Genomic DNA, 20,951 nt, shown 5'->3' with positions numbered 1-20,951 from the left:
ACCACACCTTCAAACCTTGGAAAGAGTTTGAACAGGGCGGCACATGCTGTCCCAGAAGACATCTCTATAGGAGAGTCCCAAACAAGGGAAAGACCAGCATATGCTCTCTCACCAGAGCAGCATTATCATGAGGAGAGAATAATGCTAAGACGCCATTGCTTAGCTCCTCTTTGCCTCATAACCAGAGCAACATAAGCTTACTCCTCCTTGCACTTGATCTGTCAGGCTGCAGCCTATCCAAAGTCAAAACAAAGCTAGAGCTGGAGCTTTCTTGAGAGCCCTGCCCCATAATTCCACGCGGGGGTGCCCTAAATGCATTTTGCACATGCTTCTCATTATCCCTTTCCCAGCTTCTAAAGCTAAGCCCCAATATTTGAAACTGGGACGGGGTGGGGGTGGGGGTGGGGGTGGGGGACGGACAATTTCTATAAGGAAAGAACAGACAACGTACGCAGCCCTTCAGGAGGCGAGAGCGTTTCAGGGAAAGGTTGCCTTACCAGGACCCACTAAAGGGAAAGTGGCCACGTGCACACGTTCAATTACACGAGGGAGGCAACGTGAACTGTAGGGAAGAGCCAAAGGAGGTGACAGACTGGGCATTTCTATCACTTCCAAGACCGCAGTACTTCTCACTACGTTCATGCGTTTTCGGCCTGTGAGATAAAACGATTTGCATGCACGTGTGAATCTGCGGGGCGTCTGTGTGTATACGGAGCCCTCTCCCCAAATAGTGCAACGCGGCTGTTTCTGGGGTGAAATCAGTTCTTCTAAATGTTCCTCCTGCAACCTTCCACGTGAGTATTTTGTAAAGACCTTTTTGCTTTGTGCTAAAATATATTTGTCACTGGAGGGCAGTTGCTGATGCTGGATCAAACTCCTGCAACTTTTGCAGTGTGTGTAATGACTCACCTGCCTTTCAAATCCGGCGTTTGTACTCGGACCCATTCAACCCTGCAGCTTCCATTCTCGCAGACCCGGCCTTCCTCCCCCACCTCTAAGCTTATCTCCATTAGGGTGCCCTAGAGTCCCATCAGGAGGTAGCCAGGTGTGAGGCAGGAAATTAAACAGCGAGTTTAGGAAGAAATTGAGCAAAGGGAGGTGAGAGTGTGCTGTGTTAGTTTCCTCTGCAAAAGGAAGCAAAGCGACAGGGGGGGGGGGCGTGATAACGAGGGTGGGGGAAGAGATCAGGGATTTGTGAATTGGTTATCTGACTCAGTTGGTGAAAGGCCTGGTCTAGACGGTTTCCTCCCCTCCTCTATAACGCAGAAAGAACCCCTGGTGTTTAACCAAACCAGCATTTAGTATAAGGTCCCCTCAAGACTTATTATTATTATTATTATTCTGTATTTATGATTATTTGTGCTCATGATGGTGTCAGGTCATCTATATGCTTTTAAATGTTTTGTCCTGTCTGTTTTCCTTCAGGAGGAAGGGCTTGGGTATAAATGTAGTAAATCACGCCCCTGCTTTCAATATTGTTTTGCGCTAGCAAAAGTTTCAAACCGGAGGCACAGCTTCATTTTCAAAACTGGGGCATGCCCCATAGCTTTGTGCTGAAATCCTGTAACCTTCATACCACAGATGTGCGTGTGAGTGTTTTGCATGTTTTGTGCTAAAGCACAAGAGTGCCCCTCTGGACTGCAGTACAGTAATGCTTTATCTTTTGGGATGCATCGAAAGTCCTAGATCATAGAATCATAGAGTTGGAAGGGATCCTGAGGGTCATCTAGTCCAACCCTCTGCAATGAGGGAATATGCAGCTGTCAGAACAAGTAATAAAGCAGAAGTCCAGTATAAACCCAGCACTAATGCACTGTTACCGTTGTCAATGACATGTTGCAGAAACCTCTCTGTAAACAACAACCCCCAAAACCAGTCAGGAAAAGCCTTAAGTCTCATGTTAAGAGTGGCTGGGGAGACCCGGCCAGATGGACGGGGTATAAATAATAAATTATTATTATTATTATTATTATTATTATTATTATTATTATTATTATTATTATGTTGCCTAAGAAGGAAGACCCGCAGAAGACAACGGACCTTATGCCTTAGCACCGGACATTGCAATCATAACCATGCCTACTCCTATTGAATTCAGTGGGACTTGTTCCCAGGTAAGTGTGGTGACAACTGTACCCTTAACCCAGAGTTTTTAGGACTGCAGAGTTGATTAACTCCAACCCTGTGCTGCTGTAACTCTTTCGAGTAGCTTACACTCACCTTGCAAGAACCACAGAGCCCCACTTCCCATCCTGCTCCCCCTTCTAGGAAACCCAGGAGTTCCTGTCCCCCTCTCCCTCCATATCTCTCCCCCCCCATATCCCCCTCTGAATCTGCTTCCCCTGGGGGGAAACTGGGATGCTCTGTGACTGGGATGGATTTTTTCTCAGCAGGAGTGGAGAAAGAGAACTGAGAGAGGAAGGGGGCGGGGGAAATAGGAGCTGCTGTATAGGGCCAGAGCTGCAGCTGGATGTATCAGTGCCTCAACAGGAAAGCAAAGATGCTGCTCCTCTTGGCATCTCTCTGCCTCTGGAGTTTCCCCCAGACCAGGGCAGCACCATCTAGCACCCAGGAGATGACCAGAGGGTTGGTGAGTCCAAGATGCCTGGGTTCTCAGGAAAGGGGGGGGGGGGTCTGGGGGTTTAGGGTAAGGGTGCTAGGAGTCAGGACTCCTGAGGTTTTTTTAGGGGGGGTGTGATCTAGTGTTTATGGGGAGAGAGGCGCTGGGACAGCAGATTCTCTAGGAGATCATTAGGGTTCAGGGGGTTAAAGCTGGGGAGGAGTTATGCTGGCCAGGACCCCCTTGGGAAGAAGCTGGTGCCTGGAATTAGAAGGGGCTGTGGAAGGACTTGTCGATGCTTGTGAAAAAATAAATATGCCCAGGGGTTTGCAATAAGTGGGAGCTGAACTCTGTCCCGAAGTCTCTGGGAGTGGGGTGAAGGAGGAGCTCCTATCTCTTCATATCTGAAAGAGGGATAAAATCGATCCATTTCCTTGAGGTTTTATGTTACAAACTGCCTGCAGTTGGGAAAGAATTGATCCTAGTTAGTCCCTGTTTTCTCCCTCCTGTCCCTCTGCCTCAGTTATCTAGGGATAATTTTTCGCCTCTTGTTAATGTGCAATCTGACCTCTCTATCCTGTCCCCCACCCCACCCCTTATCTATAGCCATGGAAAAGGGTATATTCTGTCCCATGTCTCCCAATCTGTTGGAGAAAAACTGAGAGATCTGCCACCATCTGTCTGTCCTTTCTCATTTGATGCCTTTAATTTGAGTGGTCCCCACCCCCTAATACCATCCTTTGCCTTGGGGGGGGGGGAACACAAACCCCTGGAACATAGCTGTCAACTTTTCCCTTTTCTTGCAAGGAATCCTATTTGGAATAAGGGAATTTCCCTTAAAAAAAGGGAAAAGTTGACAGCTATGCCCTGGAATCTGCTTATTTTTGAATCATTTTCTGAATATGCAAGGCAAGTTCGAAGAGCAGCTGTCCTCTGTAGCTTTGAGCCTGTACACTTGCTGAGCTCAGATTGTGTCTCAATAAGTCTGCGCATTGGGATCCTGCAGATTTTTCTAACTTTGCATCCCACAGATTCACCCCCAAGCCCCTGTGACTTGATCAGCTCACTTAACAAAGCCAAGGAGTCCTGGTGGCTGAAGCTGCCCACCACCTTTCATTGTTGCTGCTCCTGTTGCCGGATACCCACCCTTCACACTCCTAAATCCTGGGGGGTGGGGGGTGGGATGCAAAATTGATAATACTGTATAATCAGATAGAGGAACTGCCAGAGACACATGCATGCTTCTATGCTAACACATCAAAAGAGGCTTCTGCGCAAGGGTGCTTTCCAGATGGGTGGTAATTGTGGGATGGATGCTTCTCCATGCACAACGGTCATGGGCATCAAAAGGCCAACCTCTCTTCCTGCCCAGCCTCATTTAATCTGGATTGACCCTTCCCAAGAAAAAGCTGGCGAGCTTTTATTTTAAAAGCCAGCTCTTTTGCAAATGACCTGCTGTTTTCAATATTACAATGACCTGTTTACAGTAATAAGCCCACACCTGGAAGAAAGCTGACTAAAAAATGCTAGCATCCTCTTAGATCAGGGGTCAGCAACCTTTTCCAGCCGTGGGCTGGTCCACCATCCCTCAGACCATGTGGTGGGCCAGACTATATTTTTTTTGGGGGGGGGGAATGAACGAATTCCTGCGCCCCACAAATAACCCAGAGATTCATTTTAAATAAAAGGACACATTCTACTCATGTAAAAACACACTGATTCCCGGACCGTCCGCGGGCTGGATTTAGAAGGCTATTGGGCCGCATCCGGCCCCTGGGCCTTAGATTGCCTACCCCTGTCTTAGATAAACGATGGTCTGTTCCCAGGATAGAAGGCTTTGCTTAGAATGAATCAGTATACCATTTCGGCCCAGTGCTGCAGTTTGGTGATGCACTTATTCTTTGGGGCAGGGGATCTCCCTTTAGCTGGTAATAGTGCCTTAGGGTGTTGCTTCCAGACATAGGACTCCTAGTGCTGCCAATTTTTTGTTCTTCTGCTATTAAGGCACGAGTGGGATTGCCATTCACTCTCCGAACTTCCAAGGACATATCCTTTTTTGAGTGTCACTTAGGAATGCAGGAAGGTGCCTTATCCTGAGTCATCTCATTGGTCCATGTAACTCAGTACTGTCTACTCTGACTGGCAGAAGCTCTCCAGGGTTTCAGGCACCTCTACCTGCAGATGCAAGCAGAAGTTCAATCCCCAGGGAGGCAGATGCTGTGCCACTAAGCTATGGCTCTTTCCCAGTAGCTACTCCAAGACACAAGCCAGATTTGCAGTTTGGGAGGTGTCTTCCTGCTCATTGTACTAAGTTCCTGCTCATTGCCTCCTTGCCCTAAAGTCCTACCCTGAACGCACCACTATGTGCACCTGTCCTTCCTGGAATGGAAAACCAGGGCCCAGTTTTTCCCAATGTTGCCAGGGTTTTGCTCTCTAGTGCATATGGGGCCATTGGAAAAATGTTTGCTTGCTTGTGCAGGTTCCCCTTGAGCACAGAGTTGCCACCAAAATTTGGGGGGCAGGACTCGTGCATTTTGAATAATAGATTGGTGCCAGGCAGAACCCTTCAATGGAGTAAACTGTTAAAAGATACAAGATCCTTGCCAGGAAAAGTGGGCCACATAAAAACACACCCGTTGGATGCTCATGCCTCTCATGTTCTGAGCATGATTGCCATAACTGACCATTCAAATAGAATTCCTCTCCCCCTTCTTCCCCAAATCAAACTTGCTAGAGACTCTGGGTTTCTTGTTTTCTTTTTTACTGCTAATACCTGCAACATGCAGTTTGGCTCACTTTCTTGAGTAACCTCCTGTTATCCTTTCTGTAGACAACTACAGAATTGGGGAACAATTTCCTCCTTTCCCTGCTTGTGGGCTCCATTAGTGACGATGAATGCAATTAATATTGCAGAGTGTTCGGCACATTTTCAAAAGTGCTTTTATTATAAATGATTCATAATACACTTTCAGGCAGGTTTTGCGATGTTGTGGGATGCAGCAATAAGACCCTCCCTCCTCTTTGCACCATTTTTTAATAAAAAAAATGCTCGCCCCACTTCTTTAGAGGGGGGGGTCCCTTCCAACTAGTAGATCTTGGGATCTAGCCGCCCTTGGTTTGGACTCCTTCCACTGGTTCCCATAGCTACCTATTTTGTGCTTCCTCTGGGAAGATGATTTCCGCCAGCCGCTTGACCTTTCTAAGAGAAAATGGCAACTCACCCATATCCCACCAGCTGCAAACAGCAGGGTGTGTGTTCGCGCCTCTGTGTAGATAGATAGATACACAGAAGGAGAAAGGTCCATCCTGGAAACTGGTGCAAAAGGGCTGGTTGTGGGGAGGTCATGGGGGTCCAGAGAAACTAGGGGGCGGCTCTTGGATTCCACAGCAGCCTTCAGGGAACGAAACAAAGGGGCCTTTGAGCAGGGCAGGGGGCTGTGGTGAATCGGGAATCTGTGAAGCTCACTCAGGCCAACTCTCCAGCCCAGAGGATGTTGCTGGGAGCTCCCCCATTAGATCACCACTCGGTCTTTGCAGCATGCCCTTCTGGGACTACATGGGAAACAGCCTTACACCAAGCCAGGCAGGCTGTCCATCCATTTAGCCTTGTGCTGTCAGCTCAGACCGAAATCAAAGTGTTGAGCAGAGAAGGCTTTCTCATTACTCTTCCTCCGCCTTGCAAAATATCCAAGGTTCAACCCCTGATATCTCCGGGAGAGACCCACGTCTGATAGCCTAGAGCATGGGTAGCTAAACCAAGACCCGGGGGCCGGATCTGGCCCAATTGCCTTCTAAATCTGGCCCGCAGATGGTCCAGGAATTAGTATGTTTTTACATGAGTAGAATGTGTCCTTTTATTTAAAATGCATCTGGGTTATTTGTGGGGCATAGGAATTCGTTCTCCCCCCCCCAAAAAAAAATAGTCCAGCCCCCCAACAAGGTTTGAGGGACAGTGGACGCTGCTGAAAAAGTTTGCTGACCCTTGCCCTAGAGAGCCTCTGCCACTCATTGCATACCCCTTAACTACCCTGATTAAATTGGGCCATCCTGTTTTGGGGCCACAATTTTGTGCAGGTCACGTGACTTGCAGAAGGAGCACATCCTGGGAGACATGCATCCCAGTGTTTCATGGTGACATGTTGGCGGGCATGTCATTGTGGACAGGACAGAGTTTGCTTGCTTGTGATTTGTTTATGAGTATCGATATTTCTAGATTACCTTTCCGTGGGGCAGTCGGCTAATATTGAAAGGCAGCAAAAGCTTGTACAAACCTTGCTTGCATAATACAGTAAAAACAACAACCCAATCTTTCAAACTGAAAACAAAAGAAAGCTTCATTCTGTTGTGTGTATCCCTGAATCCTCTCCCCATCCCACAGCAGGCTGAAGTGGCGTGCAATTCAGAGCAGTTACCACACCATTTGCTGCTTGTGTGAACAAGGGGCACGGGTTCAGCAAGCCACCACCATTAATTTAGGCTTTCTGTGCAGACTTGCCCCAGAAAACCTGTGTCAGGTATTGAATTTATACCAAGGGCCGTGCTGCTTTCTCCCTGGGAAACCTGCAGTTTAGCGCTGAATGGAAACAAATCGGGTTTCCCATGGATTGCTGTTTGTTCTGGTTTGTTCCGATTTAGCGCTAAAGAGCAGGTTTTCTGGGAGAAACTGCTCAGAACCATGCCTGGAAAGAGCAAGACAATGGAGTGTTAATATTGCTGGCCTCAAGCCTTTTTAAAGGATGAGCAGAGCCACTTTCAGAGAACAGGTTTTCTGAAGCACCTCCCTCCTTCATTAAACCTCACGGCAGCAGCATTTAACAGAGTGCTCTGCAAAGGGCAAAGTGCTCTGCAAAGGGCCTCTCCCCAGCTTGCCTGGACCATCTGCCACCCATGCTGTTCGCTCGTTCACATGCCTGCCGTTCTCCCACCCTGATGGAGTTTGGCAACCACACAAACTACCTTACAGTGTGGCTCAAGCCTTCCCTTTTTATATATACTGTATCTAGGAGGAGTGTGTGCATGTGTGCACAGACTGAGACAAGTTTGACAGATCATGAAGCCCATTGTAGGAAAACTCCATCAAAAGCCAGTTTGGATACAAAGCATTAGAGTCCTTATAAACATGCAAAACATAATAGAAAATCCCAACACCTTCAGCTGAATCTATTCTCAGAGGCCCACGAGACAAATTATGCGATTAAAAGTTTGTTTTGAACTCTGAGAGCTGCAGTGGAAAGCTTCCTCAAGGGACGCTCTTGGCAGATTCACTAAGTTTATACACATGCATTCATATACTGTAGAGGCTTGAGAGCCCCTGGAGTCCTCCGTTTCCTCAGGGAAACCTCCAGAACAAAGGCTACATACACAAGTGTATGCCTTTAAGGCACATTCTTTCCCTCAAAGCATTCTGGGCACTGTAGTTTGTTGAGGATTTCTGGGAACTACAAGGCTGCGAGTGGTTAACCACAGGTGCCCAGAATTCTTTGAGGACAAAGAACGTTCCTCAAATGTGCTTTAAAGGTACAGTGTGTACACAGCCTAGGAAGCTGCATGGGACGCAGGTGGCGCTGTGGTCTAAACCACTGAGCCTCTTGAGCTTGCTGATCGGAAGGTCGGCAGTTCGAATCCCCGTGATGGGGTGAGCTCCTGCTGCTCTGTCCCAGCTCCTGCCAACCTAGCAGTTCGAGAGCACGCCAGTGCAAGTAGATAAATAGGTACCACTGTGGCGGGAAGATAAACAGTGTTTCCATGAGCTCTTGTTTCCGTCACGGTGTTCCATTGCGCCAGAAGCGGCTTAGTCATGCTGGCCACATGACCCAGAAAGCTGTCTGTGGACAAATGCTGCCCCCCTCGGCCTGAAAGTGAGATGATCGCCGCAACCCCATAGTCACCTTTGACTGGACTTAACCGTCCAGGCGTCCTTTACCTTTACCTTTAGGAAGCTGCAAGAGTTTGGAAGCGGGTCAAGTGTCCGGCTCCCTGTCTCACGCCTGCCATTTTCACAATTTTCTTTTAGAATTGAAGAACAACCTTGCTGGAACAGACTGTGGGTTGTACCCAGTGTTATAGTTCTTCTCAGAGAAGGGCCATTTAAATCAAAGGTCACGACCATCCTGAGTCCCTTGATTTTGGTGCGTCTGCTCTGAGGAGTTGCAACAAGGGGGCAAAGCATCTAGCCCAGCATTCTGTATCCCCACAAGCAAGACAGCAGACCTCTTGCCCCGTTAAGCCCCAGCAGTTCATACTCTGAGTCACACTATCTCTGAGCCTCGTGTGTGCCTCTGGGCACCAGGCTGGCCCCATGTACCTAGCCATCATGACTAGTAGCCATTTATAAACCTATCTTCTATGAGTTTGTTTAGTCCTCTTTGAAAGGGGTCATCCCCCCAATCTTGTGACAGCAAGTTCCAAAAATAGTAAATATAATAACGTCCTGGGGGAAAGAAGAACCGTCTTTTTGTCTGTTTGGGATCTCCTTGCAGTTGGTTTCATTGGATAGCTCCTTTCTTCTACTCTTTCTCCTTCTCTTGTGTTCATCTCTTTCTTTCTTTCTTTCTTTCTTTCTTTCTTTCTTTCTTTCTTTCTCTTTCTCTCGTTCTTTCTCTCTTTCTTCATCTGCCACCGACTGCCTGTAAAAATAAGGGCATTTTGGAGTGCCTACCTGGCTAGCTGATGTAAGGTGCCGGCGTTTGCTGAAACTGCCTTCTTCCAGGGACCTGTAGTTCTGCAGCTCATCAATCACACGCTGCCATTTCCAAGATACTTGGAAAAGCTGTTCCCAGACTAATACATATCTTTGTAGTTCAGATATGCCCGGAGAGGAAGGAAAGCATGGTGCCTTTATTCAGAATGGGTGAAGGAATCGGGTGCAGTGAGAGGAGCTGCAGGGCTGTGCTTTAGCCCTATCCCACTGTTGCCACAGAATCATAGAATCGTAGATTCGGAAGGGAACCCAAGGGTCATCTAGTTCAACCCCCTGCAATGCAGAAGTTGGGACAACTTCTGGGTTGAGCACCTTGCAAGGCACCAAGAAGGCTCCCCCCCCACACACACACGTGATTTAGAACCCTGGGCAAATTGTGGTTTTAAAGCATGCAGAAGGTGTGTTCCAATTTGGTGATGGTTGGAGGAGTTGGATGGCTTGTGGGTAGGGGGCTATATATCTGACTCCCCCAATCTCTTTCACCATTCAGTAGTCTGCATACTAATTTCCTGAGAAGGTTTTAGCTTTTAAAAAGGAAAAGCCATTTCCTCTTTATTTAGTTAAGAATGATACAGGGTTGTTGCGGGGGTGGGGTGGGGGGGTGTTTGTTTGTTTCCCTTCAGAGAGTCCACGCCTCTGCTGCAGGTATAAAGAGTTCTTTTTCCTTGTTCTCAATTCCCCTCAAGTAGCAAGAAAGGCACCACTCACTTCATAGAAAAGGAAGGGGAAGTTGGGAATCCCCTCAATAATATCTGTCCTCCTCAGTCACAAAAAATAATTAGAAGACCAAACATGGACTGAAATAATGGGGTGGTGGTGGTGGGAGAGATCCTCCTTATCCATGCTTTCCACATTCTTTAAATCAGAATAGAATGTGATGGGGGTTTCTTTTAGCTCTGATCCTGCATTCACTTGAATACAGACTGCTGAAAATCACAGATGGAGTCAGGGATACACACTCAAGTCCCATCCCCCAGCAGCCACAGGTGTGCAGGCTCCTCTTTAGATCTTGGTCACACTGAGTTCTGAGGTCTGCAAAGGATTTCTAAGGGAGTTCTCTCTTCTGGGGCACAGGGAGGTTTCTAACCATGCTGAGCAGAAAGGCACTTAGGAACCTTCTGCAGATCTTTGCACAGCAGTCTAAAGAGCAGGCTGCTTGCCCAGGTCTCATGTGTGCACTTGTGTTTTTAGGCAAAGCCCTGAGCAGGGTCATACAAGACTTCAGGCTTGTTTGATCAGCTTTGCTTTTTTTCACTCAAACCCCCAAATCTACCAACCAGCTGCAAAAAGGAAGCAAGAGTTTTTAAAAATGGGAGTGTTCCGAGTATTGCCACATCTGCACTATACATCAAAACAGGTATCATAGCACTTTGTGGGAAGTGCAGTTTGTCAAGGATGTTGAGAGTTCTTCAGTTCCTCTCATAGAGTCACAGTTCCAAGAGTTCCCAGGAAGTCTACCTACTGACTAACAAACCCACACCAATTATATCCTCACAGGAGTGGTTAACCCGCTACGGCTACCTCCCTCAACCAGACCCAAGGGCAGCTCGTCTTCAAAGCCCAGAGGAACTGAAAAGCGCCATCAGAACAATGCAAAGGTTTGCAGGGCTGCCTGTGACCGGGACGATGGGTATGTACTGGGTGAACTTGAATCTGGTTACGCCTTCTCCCCACCCCCCGGTGTTGGTTGGGATGTGTTGCCATCTCTCTTTCTGGCAGGTCTCTTGGGTGTCAGGTGTCAGCCTTTCACAGTAGGGAAAGTGTAAGTAAAAACATCTCTAAGCGTGTGTAGATTGCTCTTCCGCAATGAGGGCGTGTCTCATACGACATGTAGCCAGTTCGCAGCTGTCTGTCATGTTTTCCATTATGATCCATGTGGTTGGAGCCCATATGCACCAGCGTGGTGTAGTGCTTAAGAGCGGTGGACTCATAATCTGGGGAACCGGGTTCACGTCTCCGCTCCTCCACATGCAGCTGCTGGGTGACCTTGGGCTAGTCACACTTCTCTGAAGTCTCTCAGCCCCACTCACCTCACAGAGTGTTTGTTGTGGGGGAGGAAGGGAAAGGAGAATGTTAGCCGCTTTGAGACTCCTTAGGGTAGTGATAAAGCGGGATATCAAATCCAAACTCTTCTTCTTCTTAAAAGTTTGACAGGAGCATGTGTCTAAAGATCAGGCCTGTCAGGCTGAAAAGGTTCCTCACCCCTGATCTATGGGATGTTGGGCCCAGAGCAGCGAAGTCAATGTAGTCACCAGCAGAAAAGATGCATTTGGAACCTTGGCAGGGCTCCTCGGGAGTATGCCTGGTGCTCCAACAAGAATTGGAGCTGAATTCTGGAGCACAGCTGGCCTCCGCTGAAGGACAGGGTTCTAGCTTTTGTGGGGGCATGTGCTAGGCCCAGATTCCAGGAACGACAGGCTACTAGTTGCAGATCCAGGAGGCAAAGTCACACCAGGTTCTGGAAGGCAAGGCATAGTCCAGGTCCTGATAGGCAACGTCAGGCAAAGCAGGGATCAAAAACCCCCAAAGCGAGCGAGATAGACGGGCAGCACCCTGGAGAGCTCCAAGTGGTTGGACAAGAAAGGTTTGGGGGAAATGGATCCAACAATCGTAATTTTTTAGCTGAGTCTTAGGGCTCATCCACGCTTCTGCTTGTTGTGTGCTGAGAAAGCGCAGTTCCAAGACGTTTTCTGATTGTTTCATGCTTGCTTTAAGAGCATGGTGTGGATGTGGCCTATGTTCCTCTCCTTTGCAGACCAGAAGACCTTGGACATGATGACCCACCCTCGCTGTTCCCTTCCTGACATTTTTGGCACCTCGGAGTTGATGCGTCGCCGGCGCAGGAGGAGACGCTATGCTCTCAGCGACAGTGTCTGGACAAAGACCAGCTTGACATGGCAGTAAGCAGAGGGTGGGGTTCGGTGGGTAAAACCACATCTCACTTCCTGTTACTCTTTTCTTCCTGTGGTTTTGCACTAAAATATTTTAATGGTGTTGGTTTCTGTCACTATAAATGATTTGTTTCCATTTTCCACACATCCTGTCGTTTTCTTACCTTTTTTGGGCAGCTGTCAGGAATCTTTGGCCTGCTAGAAGATGCCGAACTACAATCCCCATCCTCTTTACCCCTTGGCCATGTTTGCTAGGGCTGATGGGAGTTGTAGTTCAGCAACAGTGGAAGGCCAAAGATTCTTCACCCTCACTTTATGGGTTGCACCCAAATTAAGAGTAGGCCCTCTGAAATTAATGTGCCTAAGTTAGTCACACCTATCATTTCCAATGGATCTCTTCTGAGTAGGTCCAACATTGGATAGAACCCAGGATTCCATCTTTTTGCTCACAACCCTGTCAATCTGTTGCCTTCCTCTCCCTTATTCCCTCATTTTTCATTTTCTCACGGCAGCATCCGTTCCTTCCCCCGTGCCTCCCAGTTGTCCCCCTATAAAGTCCGGGAACTCATTTCCCTCGCCTTCCGGGCCTGGAGCCGTTCCTCAGCTTTGACCTTCCGAGAGGAGACTTCTGGACAAGCTGACATCGTGGTGGACTTCAGCCGCTCCTATCACGAAGACAGCTACCCTTTCGATGGGCCTGGAGGCACCCTGGCCCACGCCTTTTTCCCCGGGGAACACCCCATTTCTGGCGACACTCATTTCGATGATGAAGAGACATGGATACATGACCCGGACAACAAGTATCCAGGTACCTTCAGAATCAAGGTCCCTCCAGACATCCTTTTAATTGTGTGTTTTCATGATGACTTGCGCTCATGTTGCGATCTAGGAGGTCAGACACGATCCCAGCTTTTGGTACCATTTGCACCTGCAAAAGTTCTGGGACTGTTGCACCTGCTTCCTTCCAGTAACTTCCTGCTGAAATCCTTTAACTTTTCTCACCGCAAATGCTTTGGTGTATTTTTTTTTGCCCCCGTGTTTGTTGCGCTGTAGCTTCTCTGGATAGCAAGAATGGGGAAGCATTGGGGACACAAACAGACAAAAGCAGAACAAACCCTTCGCTGATGTGCTGCTGTTGTGTCGAGAACATGCCGAGGAATACACCACAATAAAACACCTGATTGGAGAGGCTGACGGAGAGAAGAAGCCAAGCCCATGTGTAACCTTTCCCTTTTCTCCTGATATCAGGTCAAGGCACAGATCTCTTTGCCGTAGCAGTTCATGAATTTGGCCATGCCTTGGGGCTCTCTCATTCTTCCATCAAGGAATCTATCATGATGCCGTATTACCAGGGACCTGTTGGGTCGCCTGAGCTCTACCAGCTGCCACAGGATGATGCCATGGGGATTGAACAAATCTATGGTGAGAGACTAGCCAATCTCCTCCTGTTTTCATCTGCTGTCTTCCCATCTCGATGGCCAGCATTTCTTCTCCTTCCTCCAGTCACACCCTGTCCCTCCCTCCCTTCCTTCCTTAGTATCCTTTTATAACACCCCCAACACAGAGACACACAGTTGGCAATTAGGGTGCAGTAAAATACACCCAGTGCAGCCTTGCCAAAAGTTATCAGCTTGATTTGCCGACAGCCTGGCCCAAATAACCTACTAAGAGAGCAGGAGCTGTAAATTCCACACTGGCTGGTTAAAGGCCCAGATCAGCCTTGTAAGTGAGTGAGCTTAGCAGAGGAGGGAAGGAAGGAGCACTTCGCCCCTCCTCTGTCAAGCCTGCTCACTCACCTGCATAGAGTACCTAGCTGCCTGTACTGACCAGGTGACTGCTGAAATACAAGGCTGACCAAGCAAACTTCTCCAGCCGCCACAAGAATCTGGGCACCTTCCAAAGCTGAGATGGGGAGGCCTACATCATCCACTGAGTTCAGGCACAGAGGTGACCTCAGATAGCACAGCAGGTGTGTCTTGGGCATAGATTTCTCCGCATCTGCACATGCCACCCCTTTTCGGGTCGTCCTCTTTCTTCCGTCTCAGTTTCTGCTTTTTCTTTCATAATGGCGCTGCTTGCTTCATTTTCTTGTAAGCGTCTATTTTTGACATCCTGTGATAGAGTTGCATAAGGTGAGGCAAGGCCATCTATCCTTTGCCTCTAGAAAGAGAGAGTATCTCAATTTCTCTATTCCATCATCCTTCTGAATACATACGTATTCTCTCTTCCGTTTTCTCCCATGTCAGAGAACACCTTGTGCTTAGATGCATGTTTCATGTTTTTTTTCTGACTTGTTTCCCCCCCCCCCCGTGTGTGTTTTTTTAATTGCCTGCAGGTAAGCGTCAGTCAGGCTCATACCCAGATTCAGATACCCCAAAATTTCCAGTCCCTACAGACCTCCCAATTCCTGACCTGCCACCCAACAGACCCACACAAGGGTGAGTATCTTTCCTTATCATATGGAAACCCCACAAGAAGTGGGTGCTTCCAGATGTTGCTGACCTATAGCCCATAGCATCCTGGACCCCATGGGCTATGAAGAGTGGGGTTGATGGGAGTCATAGTCCAAAACATCTGGAAGGTACTACCTAGGCTATCCCTGCTGTAGGCATTGAAGCTAAATTAACTGTCAGGGAATATGGACTAGGTATGGCACAGAAACCCAGAAAAACCAAAAAAGGTAGTCAACAGCAACAGTTTTCTTTGAGTTGTCTTAGCATACTGGCTGGTAGCTTTGGATACGCCAGGGCAACAGACAGGAGATGAACAGCACCGGCCAGTCAGGTCAGAGAGTGAAGATGGGATCTGATGACTGAAAACAGGAGATGGGGGAAACTTTGCTGGATTCTTTTAGGCCCCCAGAGCCCAATATCCTATCAGTACTTCCTGAAGAGATCCAACATAGGCCAACAGCTGCACTGGTGCACCTTAATCTGGGTCTCACCTAGGCTTAAATTCCAGCTCCGTAATGAGCACACTTGCCTTGAGGAAGCTGTTTCGTTTCTCTCTTGCTTTCAGTTCCCTTTTTGTGTATTTGGGAGCATATTAACGACCTAGCTGACAAGGTTCTTAAGAGGAAAAGGGAACCTAAACACTGCTTATTGGTGACCCTCTATAGTCATTGGCAGAACTTCTGTGATGTCACAACAGGTCCACTTGAAATTCCAGAGTAGTCATGTTAGTTCCAGGGGTGGGTGGGGTGGGGTGGGGTGGGGGAGAAACAAGAGAGTCTATTAGTACCTTCAAGGGCAGCTAGCCTATTTGTACAATTCACTTTTGCTAAAGTGGTAAGTGGGCATCATGCATGGAGGGGGTTCAGGGGATATAACAGTAAACTGGGAAGGTGGGAGAGCGGAAAGAAACTGAAATGCCGAGAGCACATCCTGATAGCTGAGTTGTGAAACACGAAGGTCTGTTGCAAGCAGGTGTCACACACACTGTGATCTGCTAAACTGGGGTCAATCTCCTCAATAGGGGAACCTCAGACTGGTCCCAGGAACAAGAGGAGCTGCATGAAGCAGGGAGGCAGACTTGGGACTCAGACACATGGGCAAAAAAATCAAGGAGAGGGTGCGAGGGGAACAGGAATAGTTGTCTGTACAGTGAACTGTTTTGGGTGTGGGCTGCAGAGCTAAGTAACCAGTTGGGTAGTTTTAAAGTTGCTTTGAGACTCTTTGTTCAAAAGTGATGAATGCGCAGAATAATATAGGGTAAGAACCAGCCAGATCTTGATCTCACAAATCCCCAGTTAGCAGCAATCCTGAGCTGCCCCTCCCTTTCAGGCCACGTCCACCGTCACCTGATCGCTGTGAGGCCCAGTTTGATGCTATCGCCAACATCCGTGGGGAAGTTTTCTTCTTCAAGAGTAAGTAAAGCAACACACATACCCCCCCCCCACAAACACACTCCAGATTAGCTGGCAAGGGAGTGGGCAGGGGGCACCCAAACTTTTCGTTGGGAGAACAAATCTTTGATTTCCAGAATCACACGTAATTTGGCCCACTGGACCTGCAGAGCAACATATCCTTCTCTTATCCAGAGGACTCCATGTGCATAAGAATTGCGGTGCAACCATTTCCTGCTAGTTTGATGGGAGGGGGGATCCTTTTCCAGCAGCTACCAATAATAATGACTTTTTAAACGCAGCGAATGGTTGCACAGGTTACTTGGAGAAGAGCCGTATCTCTGTGATCTGCTTGGCAAGTGGTGCCCGGTTCAGTCTCCAGGTAGAGAACCCCACTGGAAATTCTGGAGAGCCAGCCAGTGTAGACAGCTAGGTGGACCCCCTGGTCTGACTCAGCCGCAGAAGGGAGCTTCTGATGCTCCAGTGTTCATATAATTGTGCTTTTTTGCACACACTTTCCCCTGTGCCACATCCTTGCAAAAGAACAATGCTCAGATTGGCATTTGTAAAGTTTTCTGTGGCATGTTGTTTGCCTTCTGGAGTTTTCAAACGGTGGGTTTAGGAGAGGCGACTGTTATTTGGTTTCTGAGCTGGCTAATAGCACCCTATATAACCCCTTTCGCAGAAAAACATTTCTGGAGGCTGCAACCAAGCCAGCACCTGGTTTCCCTAGAGCCGGCGCAGACACTGCGGTTTTGGAACGGGCTTCCCCAGGATTTCAAGGCCATTGATGCTGTCTATGAACGGGCCAATGACAGCCAAATTGTGTTCTTCATTGGTGAGTGTGACGCACTGACAATGGAAGACGGGGCTTCTGGTCTCTTTGGAAGTAGAGTATTTAAAGAAGGGTGATAACTGGGAGAATGAACTTCCCATCAGGATTCTTCTCTGGGATCCTGGAAATTGGGAGGCTTCCTAGATCCAGCTGCAGGAATCCAAGAGCTGTGAAATCTTAAGTATTCACCTGCAGCAGCAAGGAGGTTGAGCTTGGAATTCTCAGTAGTGCCATATACTACTAATACAATTGCTCTAGGGTGAAAATGCTTAGTGCACATGTTCATCATCATGGGAGATGAAATCTTGTGAAGAAGCTTTCCTTTTCAAACCATTTCTAATTTTATTTGAACATTGCGTACATATTAAAATGTGTGCTGGGCCGTAACGTCTGACATACTTACGCTGTTGGTGTTCCTTGCTTTTACACTGTTGAAAACTATAAATCAAAAACGGCTGTGTATTTAAAACACATCCCCAACCTCAGATGCTTCTGAGCAGAATTCAGTTTGTAAATAATATGAATGCCTATTTAGCCTTGACTATTAGATCCAGGTTCTACAAAGCGGTTGAGTTGAGGGGGTTATATACTGCTTCTTAGCAGGGCTCTTAATACAGGCCTGCAGCAGGATTTCTCCTCAGTCCAAAAAGCAAGGGAGTGGGACTGCTGAGTGATAGGGGGATAGAGCCCAATTAATTCACTGTGTCTGACTGCGACATAAGCAATACTTTGGGGAGTCTGGACTAGAGAGGAAGGTGGGAGTGTAGGATACAAATACAGTAGTCTGTGCTCTGTGGAAATCCTTCACATAAGGCTGCTAGAATCTCTTCTGGTAATGGATCCTTTTTCTTCCTCATTCATTCCTCCTTCTCTGCAGGGTCCCGCTTCTGGGTTTTCACTAATACTCAGGTGAACCCAGGCTACCCCCGCCCTGTGTCCGATCTCGGCCTCCCTGCCCGCACTGTCGTGGGTGCCGTTTTTGTGTGGCCTCACAATGGCAAGACGTACCTCTTCGAAAAGGACCAGTACTGGCGCTATGATGATCGGATGGGTCGGGTGGAACTGGGATACCCCAAGCCTGTCAGCCTTTGGAAAGGAGTGCCTAATGACCTGGATGATATCACAAGCTGGAACGAGGGTATGTTTCCATTGAAACCGACTACCTTTCGGAAAGTATCAAATGTGTCTGTTCCTGGCTGCGGTTTCCCTGACAATAATTGCAGGGGTGGGGAAGACACATACTTTTTTTTTGTTGGACAGCTTTGCAAAAAAAAAAATTCACAGAAGAAAATTAGACCACAGTTTCTCAACTGCCCTGTCGCTAACAGAAGGAAATGGTTGTGGTAATGGGGAACGCTTAACTTTCCAAGATATTTAAGGAAAGCCTACCATTCTAATGCAACCAGTTCTAAAAGAGGCTGTTGTGTGACCCATGTGCCCAGTAGGCCTGTAGCCAGAAATGTTATGGAAATGGGGGCCTTGGGAGTATATTGCTTTGTGTGTGCAGAGGGGGAACGCAAAAACCAGAGCAGCCAGCACCCACATATGGGAAGTCTGATAGGTTTACAGTTGTTTAATAAAATTTTATATTTTAAAAAAATCATTAGGAGACCCCTATTGAACTCAGAGAGCTGTATTTCCCTGGGAAGAGGGACTGGTTGCTAAACCACTTTGGGAACTGTACTCTATGAGGTGAATAAGGGTCTCCTAACAACTCTCAGCACCCTTTACAAATTACATTTCCCAGAATTCTTGGGGGGGAGGGTGTTTGCATGTATGTAAGTGCAGATGGAGGGACGCGGGTGGCGCTGTGGGTTAAACCACAGAGCCTAGGGCTTGCCGATCAGAAGGTCAGCGGTTCAAATCCCCACAAAAGGGTGAGCTCCTGTTGTTCGGTCCCTGCTCCTGCCAACCTAGCAGTTTGAAAGCACGTCAGAGTGCAAGTAGATAAATAGGTACCGCTCCGGTGGGAAGGTAAACGGCGTTTCCGTGCGCTGCTCTGGTTCTCCAGAAGCGGCTTTGTCATGCTGGCCACAGGACCCGGAAGCTGTACACCGGCTCCCTCGGCCAGTAACACGAGATGAGCGCCGCAACCCCAGAGTCAGACACTACTGGACCTAATGGTCAGGGGTCCCTTTACCTTTACCATTTAAGTGCAGATGGAGCCTCTCTGGCTCCCCCAGCTGGCCATAGGCATAACTCACTGCTTGCGTCTCAAGTTCTCAGCTTTGCCTTTGCCTCTCTCTTGACCTGCAGGCGACACTTACTTCTTCAAGGACACCCAGTTCTGGAAGTTCAGTGGCGGCAGCGTGGAGTCCGACGCCGGCTACCCGCGTTTCATTTCCCATCACTGGCTGCACTGCGAGGGCCCTGCCACGTCCTCCCCTCCCTCCCCAAGGCAGGGGCCAGAGAAGGGGATGTGCATCTGCGGGGCAGCTGCCCGAAAGACAGCCCCCGTCCTGGCCTTTGGGATCCTGGCCTTCCTTTGGGCTGTGGTCTGCTGACCTACCTTGAGCAGCTATAAAAGTATTAAAAGACTAATGCACTTTATAATACCCAAAGGAAGGGACCTGCTGGGAAGGGAATGTGGTGTCCCTCCCCAGGAACAGTCTCAGAGCCAAAGCTTTTCCTTCCTTTCCCACCCACCCGCCTTCGATGGTGTTCTCACCCCTTACAACCTGCTTGGCCCCTCTCTACTCCTCCCCACATCCCTCAATTCCATGCTTTGTTGTTGGTTTTTTTATATTAAAAAATAGGTGCTAAGACTGCTTGCAGGCCACACCCACTGACCTGAAAACTCTTCCCCCTAATCCCAGGTGCGTGGCAACGGTCTGATTTCTCAGGGGTGAAGGAAATGCACTCTGTACCTGTTCAGAGGCACTCTCCTTATTATTACTACTTCACACAGCGCAAGCCTGGTTTGGGGGTCAAGCCCTGCCCAGTTTAAATCCTCCCTCTAGCCTCAGTTATCCCCATTGATCTGGCGATGCCACTTCCCTGCCTTTCTTCCAGTGGGAGACATATGGAGGGCTTAATCATCATCTTAAATCAGGGCTTAAGTGCAGACCTGGCACTTAAGGTGTTTTCATGGAGATAGGTGAGTGGGATTAGTGAGAAGACACCTCTTGGGGGGGATTGGGGTACAGGCCCTTAGAGCTTTATTACAAGGGGGGAGATAGGGCTTTTTTCCTGCAAATGCATCACCAGAGAAGGCCTTCTTTCTTGGTGGCGCTTGCCCACGCTGTGACGATAGCCACGCGCGAACTTGTGGAGCAAAACACAAATCAGAGCAGCAGAGTACACATTCGGAAAACCTCCCTCTCTCTTCTCAGAGCCGATGCCAATAAAATATAACAAGGGTGATTAAGTTATTGGGTGATTTAAAATTTGGAATTGGCAGCGAGGGGACATGTAAACAGGTTGTGCCTTGGCCTCCATTTTTATAATAAAATCTAAAAAACAAAACCTGACTCTCTTATTTTTATACAGCTTCATTCGCCTGGAATTGAAAGAAGAGAACTGAGGGGTTCTGGTCAACAACATCTGGAGGGCACCCCTGATCTAAATCGGGGGGGGGGTTGCAGGGAGCCAAGTTAACTTCCAGAACAACTCCCAAGCATTATAGGAGAGAAACCTGCTGGTTTCCTTTCTTTTATTCCCCCTGGGAAGGAGCTTGAGAGCAGGGAACAGCTACCACCTAACAATACATTAATTTTCAAAATTATTTTTACCCTGTCAAAGGAAGTCAAACGTTGCATACATGGCCTGCCTACCCTTTATCCTCACAACAACCCTGCAAAGTTGGCTAGTTAGAAGCAGAGTAGGGTTTGTGGCCAAACAGAAGCAGAGCCTCCTTGGTCTTAAGGTAAAGGTAAAGGGAACCCTGACCGTTAGGTCCAGTCGCGGACGACTCTGGGGTTGCGGCGCTCATCTCACTTTATTGGCCGAGGGAGCCGGCGTACAGCTTACGGGTCATGTGGCCCGCATGACAAAGCCGCTCCTAGCGAACCAGAGCAGCGCACGGAAACGCCATTTACCTTCCTGCTGGAGTGGTACCTATTTATCTACTTGCACTTTGACGTGCTTTTGAACTGCTAGGTTGGCAGGAGCAGGGACCGAAC

At 48.3% G+C, this 20,951-nt stretch overlaps 1 protein-coding gene across 3 annotated transcripts; it reads left to right on the top strand.

Moving 5' to 3' along the window:
• The first annotated feature begins 642 nt into the window (after window positions 1-642).
• Window positions 643-19,947, top strand: MMP25 (matrix metallopeptidase 25). Of its 3 annotated transcripts, none has more exons than XM_033170714.1 (10): window positions 643-794; window positions 10,758-10,890; window positions 12,016-12,160; window positions 12,664-12,959; window positions 13,400-13,573; window positions 14,487-14,589; window positions 15,934-16,016; window positions 16,681-16,833; window positions 17,708-17,968; window positions 19,087-19,947. In XM_033170714.1, the coding sequence occupies exons 2-10, from the start codon at window positions 10,851-10,853 to the stop codon at window positions 19,332-19,334; spliced, it is 1,503 nt and encodes a 500-aa protein (XP_033026605.1). In that variant the 5' UTR covers window positions 643-794; window positions 10,758-10,850; the 3' UTR covers window positions 19,335-19,947. The 3 variants fall into 3 exon arrangements, with proteins under 3 accessions (XP_033026605.1, XP_033026604.1, XP_033026603.1); XM_033170713.1 differs by lacking the exon at window positions 643-794 and adding an exon at window positions 2,021-2,114 and having other exon boundaries at window positions 19,087-19,334; XM_033170712.1 differs by lacking the exon at window positions 643-794 and adding an exon at window positions 2,433-2,590.
• The last annotated feature ends 1,004 nt before the right edge of the window (window positions 19,948-20,951 follow it).

This window comes from Lacerta agilis, chromosome 14, assembly GCF_009819535.1.
Source record: "Lacerta agilis isolate rLacAgi1 chromosome 14, rLacAgi1.pri, whole genome shotgun sequence".
Classification (NCBI taxonomy): domain Eukaryota; kingdom Metazoa; phylum Chordata; class Lepidosauria; order Squamata; family Lacertidae; genus Lacerta; species Lacerta agilis.
Note: the sequence above shows the minus strand (reverse complement) of the source record. Positions and strands in the feature narration are given on the sequence as shown.

Coding starts and splice junctions, on each gene's coding strand:
- MMP25 (XM_033170712.1), top strand. CDS start 2,471: ATGTATCAGTGCCTCAACAGGAAAGCAAAGATGCTGCTCCTCTTGGCA. Junction 14,590..15,933: donor CCCAACAGACCCACACAAGG/GTGAGTATCTTT, acceptor CCTCCCTTTCAG/GCCACGTCCACCGTCACCTG. Junction 16,834..17,707: donor CCAAATTGTGTTCTTCATTG/GTGAGTGTGACG, acceptor CCTTCTCTGCAG/GGTCCCGCTTCTGGGTTTTC.